General features: G+C 36.0%; 1 protein-coding gene and 1 long non-coding RNA gene across 2 annotated transcripts; one reads left to right on the top strand and one right to left on the bottom strand.

The window, feature by feature from the left end:
* Positions 1-948, bottom strand: LOC116168550. Its single transcript, XR_004144784.1, has 2 exons — positions 757-948; positions 1-705 (listed from the first exon to the last, which is right to left on the bottom strand). It is a non-coding gene; the product is annotated as an uncharacterized LOC116168550 (long non-coding RNA).
* Positions 949-1702: 754 nt separating this feature from the next.
* On the top strand, positions 1703-4142 carry LOC116169419. Its single transcript, XM_031485505.1, has 4 exons — positions 1703-2062; positions 2120-2227; positions 2839-2969; positions 3083-4142. The coding sequence occupies exons 2-4, from the start codon at positions 2146-2148 to the stop codon at positions 3212-3214; spliced, it is 345 nt and encodes a 114-aa protein (XP_031341365.1). The 5' UTR covers positions 1703-2062; positions 2120-2145; the 3' UTR covers positions 3215-4142.
* The last annotated feature ends 8176 nt before the right edge of the window (positions 4143-12318 follow it).

Here is a 12318-nt window from a genome sequence, read left to right as displayed (position 1 = left end):
TATTCTATAACTGTAATTTACCTCTAATGTACACGAAAATATAAATGTCATCTAAACTATTACGGATCACAACGATGTGTGCGTGAAGAAATTCCCTCATAAGCTGAGCGTACAAGTATCATTCAATTCAAACAAAGTTAAGTATTTTTAGTTACATACTAAGGTATGTATTTTATCCCGCAGACCAACAATTTCATAAAGTTGTCCCTGCACCACAATAAAACAAAATAAACCCTGATTTACACTTTTAAAGCACAAATAATTTAAGTCAAGGCAGTTCCGATTTACAACTTCTGTATATATGCACTCGAATTTAAAAAGTAATTCAAAATAAAAGTTCCCTTAACTGTAAGAAATATCAAAAATTTTTTAAAGCATTATTTTTAAACAGCGAACGTTTTACATTTGCAACAAAACAGTTGCTCGTACACTATCACACTTCTTATGAAAAACGATCGGATGATCAATGGCAAAGCAAAGCTCGCTCTTTTTAGATATTAACAAATCAGTCGACTTCTAGAGGATACTACATCGAATCTGCTTAAAACGGCCGTGGCCCGGTATTCCAAGTTTCGGCGACTTGTGCTTCCCTCTACTCGCTTTGTCCTTACGAATCTCTCGAACTAATGTATAAAAGGCATCATCTACACCCATTCTAGTCTTCGCCGAAGTTTCCACAAACGGTATGCCGTACTGTTTAGCGACCTAGAAAATAAAACAAAATCAATTCAAAGTAAATTCCACAAGATTTATCACCAATCAATAAGTGCCTAGTGGAAACCAAAGCCCGAGTTTTGATGTGACAAGTCTTGCACAACATAGATTTGAAGTATAGTGTGAAGGTTAAATTTTGGAACAAACGTAGATCAGACAAGGTGAAAAAAACGATTGTGTTGCTTTTGTGTTGGCAGTTCAGGTGTTTTGCATTGAAAAGTAAAACAAGTGCAAATGTGCCACTGCACATATTTACAGTACATTCATTCACTTGGCATAAATAAGTAGTTAATTAACATTGTGTAGAGTATTCATTTATAAGTTATAGCTTCAGAATAAAAAACTTTTTTTCCCAAAAACAGTTTCAGCGCTAAATTTGTTACTACTCTGACATTAATCAAAAGTTCTATATAAAAATGGAAATGTTATATTAAAATACAATTTCGGGTAATACAAAGCTCGTGAGTAAAATGACATTGCTTGACTCGGAAATTGAAATACTCGCCCCAAAGGGGCCTCGTACTTCAATATTTCCTCGTCAGTAATATGCCATTTTCTTAACTTTTATGTAAATAACTACTACATAGTTTTTAATAGTTATTTACATAAAAGTCAGGAAAATTACACATTACTGGCGAGGAAAGATTGAAGTACAAGGCTCCTTTGGGGCCGCGTACTTTAATTTCCGAGTCAAGTAATGCCATTTTACTGACGAGTTTTGTATCAAAGTTTACCCAAAATCGTATTAAAATAATCAAATTTCAATTTTCATACGGAACTTTTGATTTATGCCAATCTGTCAATGATGACAGGAGTCATTATAGACATTTAGCGTGACAAGTGCGGCAGGAAAAGTGACAGGTGCGGCCGGTAATTTGACAGGCGGCAGGAAAGTACACTGAGAAAAAAGTCTGGTTATAGTTAAGAAAGGGATTTATTTGGCTGAAATTTATTTATCATAAACCTTCCATATTTTTCAGAAACGTGCTATTTTAGAAACTAAGAAATCCAATTGTTATTATTAAACTAAATATTCATTTGTAAGTGTTTAACAAATCTTATTAATAGTGATGGTAATTAACTACCAGAAAAACAATATCTTAATATTTAACTTTGTTCGATATCATTAAGCATCGGCGCTAACTTATCTCACTTCCCTTGGGAGCGCATATAATAAAATTGTATAACAGTTGGACTGTCGACTGTGCTGTTCTGTGTGGCGTCTTTTTTGTTATATTTATATAGTTCGTGCACCTTCAATTCAAAATTCCTATACGGTGTTGTTGTGTGTGTAATTGCTGTGTTACTAACACCTACGAGTATTAAAACCACTGAAAACCGTGTAATGGTAAGTGCGAAATCGTTCCCTTTTACCTTAATTTAATGTTGTGCAATTTATTATCAGGTAGTGTGAAGCACCTAATTATAACAATGGCAGATAGAGATACAGAAATGGACCTGGATGAAACATTACAAATCATCGGTATTGGAGAATTTACAGCCCTCTTTCAAGGTAATAATGATTCATTTATTTATTGCAAATTTAAGTAGGTATGTACGTGTTCATATTACAAGTGCTGTGCTTGGCTGCCTACAATATTTATTGGCGTCATTCATCATTGGCGAGATACATAGAAGTATATTTATTTAAAAGAAACGTTTCTTAATAGTTAACATCTTAACTGTAACCCTAGTTCTGATTTATTACTACCTAACGCAGTTATTTTTGTCTTAATAATCATTCTTGTTATTAAACGAAATTTTTTAATCATGAAAAATTGTAGGTAGGTGGTAGATACACAACATGGTGTACTGCCATTTTATAATTACAAGATGTCTTAAGTCCGTGAAAATTACTATATCACCAATAGGTAAACCAATTGTATATCACTTTTACCTTCTACTTAAATAGCCACTACTTTCAGTAAATTGATATTATTATGTTTACCTAACTTTTATACAAAATCCACTAAAGTTTCTGTATCTACTTAATCGCTTGATTTATTATACAGTATCTATAGATTTTTAGATTAATCAATTTTTTTTCTGTTTTCGAACATCATACCTAACTTAATATTTCCTATTAGGTACATAGTTATTTACCTATCTATTGTACTGTTGCAGATTATAAACATTATGTCATGCTATCCTTGATGGGTTCGCTGCTTCCATATAAATCCAGGCATGTATTTGGTAGTAAGCAGTGGAAACCAAAAATAGCAGACTGTAAGGAGGGAATTGTTTTAAAAGTAGAGGTGGGTTTACCTATTATATTCTCCATAATTTCAATTCAATAATGTGGTATTGTGTTTTTATTTTTTAAGCTGCTAAATAGCAATTGCACTTTATTACTATACTGTTTTTTTAGCTGGCAGGAGATGTGGAGACAGCAGTTGCCACGAAAATTGAGAAGTTGCAATCTGTGGAGGTTCCATTTTTTAATTCATTACACAAGTATCATAGAACGTGTTGGACCTCTTTCTGCTTTATCATCAATTAGATATGAAGCATTCCACAAAATAGGAAAAACAAATTGTCACATTGTTGCCTCAAGAATAAACATACTGAAGACGTTATCAATAAGGTACCAGCTTCGCCTTTGTTACCGACTTCAATTTAAAGTAGGGCTACATAATAATTTCCAGTTTGGAAAAACTATACCCTTAGGAGAGAATCATAATTATTTTTTAAAGAAGTGTGATGAGGAGCCTTTCTTTGAGGTTGAGTGGTTTAAATTGAATGGAACTAAATTTAGAGTTGGTTGTGCCATAATAGTTCCTGACCATGAAGAAAATGAACTTCCAACATTCGGTATTGTTAAATCAATTATTTGTACTCAAAAGGAAAAGGTGTTCTTTTTCTGTCTAGTTATAAGTGATGTACTGTTGCACACAGATAGCTGTGCTTATATATTAAATACCTACTGTTTCCCACAAATTCAAATACTATGATATAACTCATATTAAAAAGTTGCGTTCATTTCAAATACATTTAGTCCCTGGTGGAAAGACTGTCGTAAATATGTTTAAAATATAGCTTTAGATTCTAACATAACATCGAACTGTATTTGTACTATGGCCTGTGTGTTGCATATGTAGTAAATTAATGCATAGATTTTCATTTGCGTTTGGCTTAGTTATACATTTTACTAGTACAGAACAATGTCCATTGCCAAATCGTTGTGAGTTACTATGCGTGAAAAAGTTTAGCCCCCCATTCAGCATTGTTGTTTGGGTACATTTAACTAATTTTGGAAGGGGGGCCAAACTTTTCGCCCGTAACTTCCGGCTTTATGACGTCATCAAGTTGGAAGCTTCCGTTACACGGGAATATTGCCGTATCTCCATAACTACTGGTCCGATTCTTGTCATCTTAGGCTCTTTAGAAAGATAATAAAAAACGGAACATATTATATTAGAACACTTATTTACGTTAAAGATCACCGTTACCAAGATATGGACAAAAAGCGCCCCGAGCAGGCGAATTTCAAGTACATATTTGAAATTAGTGGAGGAATCATTAAAGATAGTAATCATTGATATGAAATGAAATATAGTGCGTTTTCCACCCTTTTAACGAGTCTGAAAACAAGGAGATTGGTTGAGAAGTTACCGAGATTATATTAAATTTATTATAATAAACAGGAAATAATCGGAGTCCGTCTGGGGTGTAATAATTGTAGATGAGAGTTTAGGTGCCAATCAGATGATCGGCGCGACAGAACAATATTCACATTACGCGTAGGGACATCCGGACATGTCCATCTTGTTTTAATATCGTAAATCAGTTTAATGCAAAGATTTTGAGGATTTGGTTGAAGTTAATACCTACAACCAGAATATTTAGGAAGGTAAGTTGGTAAATAAATACTAATTAAAATGAATTACAATAGCATAATTAATGTGAAGAGCGGAATACGAACTGATTAGGTTCATCGTTTTACAATTAGTGAAATTGGTTCCGGTTTACTGCTTTTTTTTTCTCTAAATGCTCTCAATCCCCTCTTATGCATGCAGGTATAGTGCTCTGCACTTCACACACTACCGAAATGCCGTAAAGTTCGTTCCTAGTGAAATACAAAAGTTGAGTTGGTAGTTTTTTTAGCTCGTCATATGTTTTGCAGATATTATGGACTATGAACGGTGTATAATATGCCAGAAATCGGATTCTGAAGACCTCCGCTGCCCTGCTGCAGATAAGAATACTTCCAACGTTCCTGAAATATATAGAGCCTTCATCGCTGACTGGGAACATGTTCCTAAAGTCGGAATATTCATAATGAATGAGAAGAGACCCTTATCGGAAGCAAACGTGGAAAATCTTTTGTCTAGGAAAGCCAAGTGGCATCGAAACTGCCGGCGGGAGTTCCGTGCAGATAGAGTAAACCGAAAATTGAAAGCAGAGAAAGAGAAAGGTGTTCCGGATCCTAAAGCTTCCGCTGAGTCTACAAGTGCACAATCAAGGCGCAGTAGTAACAGAAAAACCGCAGCACGTGCGGTTCCTGATAGATGTGTGTTTTGTGACGAGCAGGGACAAATACATAAAGTTCTTCATTCTTTTCAAAAGGTGGAACTGACCGATGAGCTGAAGAAAAAAGCAATTGTACTGAACGAAGACAATGTTTTAAGACAGTTATCATCAGGAGACGTCGTAGCTAATGAAAGTACCACAGGTATTGTTTGGTAAAGTTTAATCGCCGTTTTGAAGCTTCATCGTCGAAACCAGATGAATCCGGAAATGACAGCGCTTCTATATTAAAGATGGGCAAGGTTCTTGAAGAAATTCTTGCGATCGTTGAGGAAGATCTAGCAGATGGCCGAACATGCTTTAGTATGAAGGCAATTTATGAAGAAATGGTAAGGAGATCCGAATTTTATGAAGTACCACCAATGAACAGAACCAGGCTCAAAAACATAATCCTGGAAAGGTTTTCCCCTGCCTTAAAAGAAACGACAGGGTTTCGAAAGGAGGTAGTTATAATGTGCAGTGCAGCTATGAAGGACGTTGTAGAATCCACTCTCCATACCAAGCCTCCTTCGGATGAGTACCGTACCCTTTCTAAAGCAGCTCTGATATGTCGTAGGGAGATGTCAAGGCAATGTAAGTTTGACATCTTGAAAGATGGCTTTTCTGTTGACTGTCAGAAAGAATCTGTATGTGAGAGCTTAAAGTTTCTCTTAGGTCTAATCATGCTAGGCCCTTCCCATGAAAACTTTGAGAATGAACAGTCTACGCTCTCAGTTGCCCAGATAGTATGTTTCAATGCAATGACCAGACAAAACTATGAGACTCCGTTGCCAGTTTATCTTGGCCTTTTAGTTCACTCGAAATTCCGAAGCAAGTATCTAGTAAATGAATTGAACCGCTTAGGTTTGTCAGTGAACTACAGTCGAGTGCGTTATCTTGAACGTAAGATGGGTCAAGATGTGTTGCATCATTTTGAAACCGAAAATATAGTATGTCCATCTGAAATGCGACATGGTCTCTTCACAGTTGGAGCGGTTGATAATATCGACCATAATCCTTCATCGACGAAATCTAAAGGATCTTTTCATGGATCTGCAGCATCCCTTTTTCAACTAAGACGACTAGAAGATGAAGGCGTACGAAAGCAAGATATGCTCACCAAGTGACTTACGTTGCCCTTCGAATACTTCTAGAAGAAGCTCATCAAGAAATATCACCTGAACTAAGTCTCGATAAATGGATAGAAAAGGTACGAAGTAATCCAACATTTGCGTATTGGATGCTAGTGCTAAAATATGAAGCTCTTCTAATGACCTTTGTGCGTGCTCATCGGCAGGGCAACTTTCTACTGTATGTTGAATGTTTACAGGGTCTCGGAGAGTTGTTTTTTGCCTTTGATCACTTCCACTACGCTAGATGGGTTCCTGTCCATGTTGAGGACATGAAGAGATTACCGCCATCCGTCCTTCAAGAATTTATGGAAGGCGGATTTGCAGTTAACCGATCGAAACGCCGCTTTTCGTCCATTGCAATAGATCAAGGCCATGAACAGCTTAACAAGGTAATCAACGGTAGTGGAGGCATCATTGGTTTGACTCAAGATCCCATATCGATGTTGAATTGGTCCGTGTGCGGACCTGAAGTTAGTAAACGTTTAGAGCAATTTAAGTTTACCTCTAATGCCGAAGAAGACGCTGATCAAGACTATGATTTTTATCACCATGACGAAAGAATTAAGAATCAGGGCGATTTCTTAGATGACGTGGTAGCGATTTTGGTTCATCACTTTAACCGCTTCACAGCAAATGCTGAAGGTTGCCGGATAGTTGTGAACTTTGGAACAGGAAAGAACAGGAAACTGCTTGATGTGGAGAGAATGTTCAAGGCACTTGGACCACATCGAAGTATGGCTCTTCCTTTATGGGTTACAATAACTGGCTGTGACTCGACATCCTCAATGAGAGGCAGATCCAAGAGGATGTGTTTTAATGCTTGGAACAAGTGTGAACAATTCGTTACTGAGAAAATGGCTGAACTTACCAGACGACCATTTACACAGCTTGAACTGGAAGGTGATGATTTCAAAGCGTTGGAGTTGTTCCTCGTGAAAATATACGGGGATGGAGCTAAATCAATAAACAAACTGAGGAAGCAAATATTCTGCCACAAAAACCAAAACCCAGAAATGCTGCCCATGACACAAAATGCATTCCTCCAGCACTGCAAACGTGCAGTTTATCAAGCAAGCATTTGGGTTTGCGCAAATCAGTCTGAAATTAAGGCTCCGGATCCTTGTGAATATGGCTGGAGGAAGGAAGACCAAAGGCTTCTCCCCGTGTGGATGACGACCCCGCCGGTTAGTAAAGCTTGTCCAGCTGCGGTTGTAAAAGAACCTGTGCCAAAGCATGCAGCTGTAAAAAGAAGTCACTGAACTGTACGGACCTTTGCAAGTGCAACTGTACTCAAAATTAGCGTGGAAATTATACAGTACTTAATTATATCTAAGGTCCTTGTAATTAGACGCGTTAAAAAGGGTAGAAAATGTACTATATTTCATTTCAATAAATGATTACCTACTATATCTAACGATTCCTCCACTAATTCCCAATAAGTACTTAAAATTTGCCTGCTCGGCACGTTTTTTGTTCATATCTTGGTAACGGTGGTCTTTAACGTAAAGAAGTGTTCTAATATAATAGTTCCGTTTTTTATTATCTTTCCAAAGAGCCTAAGATGACAAGAATCGGACCAGTAGTTATGGAGATACGGCAATATTCCCGTGTAACGGAAGCTTCCAATTTGATGACGTCATAAAGCCGGAAGTTACGGGCGAAAAGTTTGGCCCCCCTTCCAAAATTAGTTAAATGTACCCAAACAACAATGCTGAATGGGGGGCTAAACTTTTTCACGCATAGTAACTCACTACTACCCATTCTTCCGTTACTATTTGAGGTTTTAAATATTAGGGCATCCATAAAACCCTTAAAAAAACTACCATAAACTCGGCTAAATCGAGAAGAGTACCTAGTCACTTCCAAATCTTCTGGAGTTTACTGTGTTTTGTGCCGTTGAAAAATCTAATGATTTTGTGTTCATTGTATATCAAGAAAATTGGAATTGGAATTTTGGAAATTTTACGCGTAATGTGTTATGTTGATTCGGCAACCCGGGAAGATCGCCTCTGCTAGGAATATGTTACATTCAACAGATGTGCGCGCCTGCACATAATACAAGCATTATTATACCGATTTTTTCCCTGGAATTGATTCGGAAACCTAAGGGCCTGTTTTATTCCCCGGACCTGTTCCCGCTTGGATTTTTTTTTGTTGGGATATGACACGACTATTTATGCCGAGCCTCGTAACACAAGAGAAGGGCATGTCTTGTGAGTAGGAAATGCACTTACAACCAGTTGAATCACAAAGTGATTACCGAACTCTACAAAAGAACATCTTTAAGAAAAAAGGATTGAATTTGTTGTTTGCAACACGAAGGGCTCATTTTGAGCATGATGTTTGAAGAAGAAAGAGTTTTTTTTTTTTAATAATTTGATCCTATTCTTCAAATAAGTTTGTGTTTCCAATTAGTTGATCACTGTGTTGTCTTTTTTATTAATTAATTATTTAGATTAGAATCAAATGAATATTAAAGAATCCTTTCCCTGTTTTTGTTTAAAAGTTCGATGTATAAAATCTTGGCGAACTTTGAAAAAGAAAAATCCGGAAAGATTATGAATTCACTTCAAGCAAATAGGAATAACTAAAGAAACAGTTTAAAGATAGCTTATAGGGCACATCCTTCGTATCTAATGCTAATAGTATGAACATTGGTTCATTTCGAGATTAAAAAAATCTCGAGCATTTACTCTTTATTTTTTAAATGTTGGATTCTCTATAGTGCGGTCAGTAACCAACTTAACTTTGACTTAAGTACTCTAAAAGAAAGCCCTATTCCATTTCGCTATGCACTGGTAAAAATGATTTACCCCATAATTACAACCGTTTTTCAAATAATCAACTTATCAATGTTAGCTAGCGTTACTTCAGGCATTTTGGAAGTTCCACAATTGAATTTTCATTGATTCGACCTCGGAGTAACTTTCTAAATACAAAATTACTACCTATATCTATTCTATTTTCACTTTCCCTCGCCGTTAAATCACATGTATGCCTCTCCGTCAACATAGAGACAAAAATCGTTGTCCGAAAGTTCGATGTATTATACAAATTAATCAAGCGATCACTTGTAGAGGACTCATACAAGATCAGAGTGACTCACAGAAGTGTTTAAAGTAGATCCAGAATAAATTACCTCAAAATTTAGCGTTATTGTACAGAAACAATAATATCACAATTTAATAAATTATGCACTTTTGGAAATCCACAAAAATATGAACAGCCTCAAAATTTTTAATGAAATAATAAGGGAATCCGTGTCTTTTGGCAAGAGTTTGTTTAACGTACCACATTTTATTATATGTATCATCTGTAATCGAATTAGTTTAATCATTCATTTAATCTAGACGCCTTTCATATATCATAATATTGTAATAGGTACGGTTATTTATACAATTTTATCTTTAGTGCTTTGGAAATGGTTATCAAAATTATATGGCCGAAACCTATACAATATGTAGCCAGTAAGCGGAAGAAATAAAAATAAAGTTTGGGAAAGACATATCCACTCGTTATTTATCACCCCCAGTGTCTTGCCTGTTCTTCGACGAGATTTGCAAACGATGGTGCTGGTTGGGTAGTTTGGTGCTTTTGACCGAGTATTTAATTCAATAGCGAATGGCAACGTTGTCGCGTAAAAGCCATTTAACAATTACGTGTAGTAGTGTGAAAAAGTGTCCATATTTAACCGGAAAGTGCTAAAGGTTTCGGTACAAGTTATGTTTAATGTTTTAGAACAGATGTTTAAGGGAAATTTAGTGTCAGCTTCGGCAATAAAAATTGGAGAAATAAACGGAGGCACATTTGCGGAAGCTTATGTGGTTTTAAATGGTGTTGCGGTATAATTAATATTAACAAAATCCTACTGCAGAAATAAACGAATTAGTTTGATAATTTCCGACTAGCGCACGCCATAAAGCATTATGGGGGGAGGATAAACTTTGAACCGGCTTGCTAAGGGCATCTGCTTTAAGTTCTGCAGCGTTAAGTACTAAATTAAGTGCATATAATATTTCTCTTTTCGTAATAAATTCTCGAGAATGATTTTTATTTCTCTGGATTATCGCTGCAGCCGCCTCTACTTGCTAATAGAACTTCTGACGCACTTTCTCCATAACTCAGTATAATGGGACTTTCGCAACGTTACAAGCAAAAAATATTACTTGTAACTTTGTTCATTTTATTTTTATTTCCTCTATACTATTACATTTTTTATTTTAGGAGTATGTGATATCGACCAAGAGAACTCCGGAGCGAGCGCCGCTTTTTATTTCACGTTACTAGAATTTTCACTGTAAAATATAATCCCAAATCGTAATTTGCGAACGTTATCCTTTTAACGGATTGTTTTGAAACTTCTGTTTCTGATTAAGTGTCAAAATGTGGAACAAGTCAATTTTCCGACCTAACCAAACACATTAATCGGTCTAAACTAGACGTCTTGATGTACCCCGTCCACGTCTTAAATTACGAACATTATTCAGGAGGAATGCGCCATTTTGGGACGCTTTATTAATGATTTTCAAGCCCTTTACAAAACGTTGAAATGCGGCTGACGGACATCAGCACGGTTTATTGTGTCAACGCTTGTATGGAACTTTTACGAGTAATGCGACACGCGTGCATATTGTAACGCATTTGCTGAACCGTGTCTTGTTGCGTTATTAAATGTCGGGGGGAAAAAACCACGAGGAAGAAACGAGAAGGATTACGTTTAGGTACAGCTCGTTTTGCTACTACTAAATCATTGTTTTGGCGGTTTTAGTATCTTTAATTAAATGTGGATGATGTAAAAGTGTAACGGGGTTGAGTGCCAGAACGAGAGAGGAGATTCCGTGTTATTATAACTTTGAGATGTTTTAAATTACTTTTGGACTACGTATATTTTTATTCAATTCGTGTCATCTTATAATGAGTTTCGTGACCAATCGCATTTTCTTGAATTTCCACCTATCTTTAATACGTCCTCCTGTTGCAGGCAGATGACTTTCTAGTGGAAAATAAATATTGTTACGTTGCACTTACCCCCCCTATTTCCAACCCTCGACCATTGTATGCGTCTTGTCATGTGCAACGAAAAATATTTCTCTTCCTTGTCTTATTCCTTATTGAAAAGCAATTCAATTAATACTTGTACAGTTGAGGATGGATCTTGTTAGATGTTTCCGTTTTTGGGTTTTTGCGAAAAACGTACTTAAATAACTATTATGATGAGCATAATTCCAGCCAGTGGCCCAGAACTATTCAGACACAACTCGTACACAGGACAATTGACTTCCTAGCTATTTTATTTTAAAATTTGGACAAACAATTCATACAGAATTTTGCGAAGCACTGCGTTAAGAACTTGGGATTGCAAATGGACTGTGATTTACGATTTAAGCAACATGTGACTGATATTAGTCGCAGAGCATTTGCTAATCTTAAGCTAATCTATTACAATAGACATTTATTACGCCGACATTTAAAAGTGCTTTTGTGTGAATCGCTTGTCTTATCACAATTTAACTATTGAAAATGTGGTCTATGGTCCTTGTCTTGATAGTCTGGATGTTCGTAGAATACAAAAAATGCAAAATTCCTGCTTGCGATTAATATTCGGCATAAAAAAACATGAGCATGTGTCTCACAAACTAACGGAAGTGAAGTGGTTGAATATGGAGCGCAGAAGACATGCTCATGCAGCTACACTATTCCATAAAATTATAATAACCAGAACACCTAACTATCTTTATAATAAAATACAGTTTAGTACGAATAACAGATTTTATAAATTAATAATTCCACCATTTCATAAAACGGAATTCTATAAAAGATCTTACAGCTACAATATAAGTAACATTTACAACAACTTATTCAACAATCTTAAAATACTAAGCTTTCGAAATTTCAAACATCAAGTGTACTCACAATAATACTATATTCTTAGTTGTTAAACAACACACGAAACATGTTTTTTTTT

Source organism: Photinus pyralis, unplaced genomic scaffold, assembly GCF_008802855.1.
Source record: "Photinus pyralis isolate 1611_PpyrPB1 unplaced genomic scaffold, Ppyr1.3 Ppyr1.4_LG4, whole genome shotgun sequence".
Lineage (NCBI taxonomy): Eukaryota > Metazoa > Arthropoda > Insecta > Coleoptera > Lampyridae > Photinus > Photinus pyralis.
Note: the sequence above shows the minus strand (reverse complement) of the source record. Positions and strands in the feature narration are given on the sequence as shown.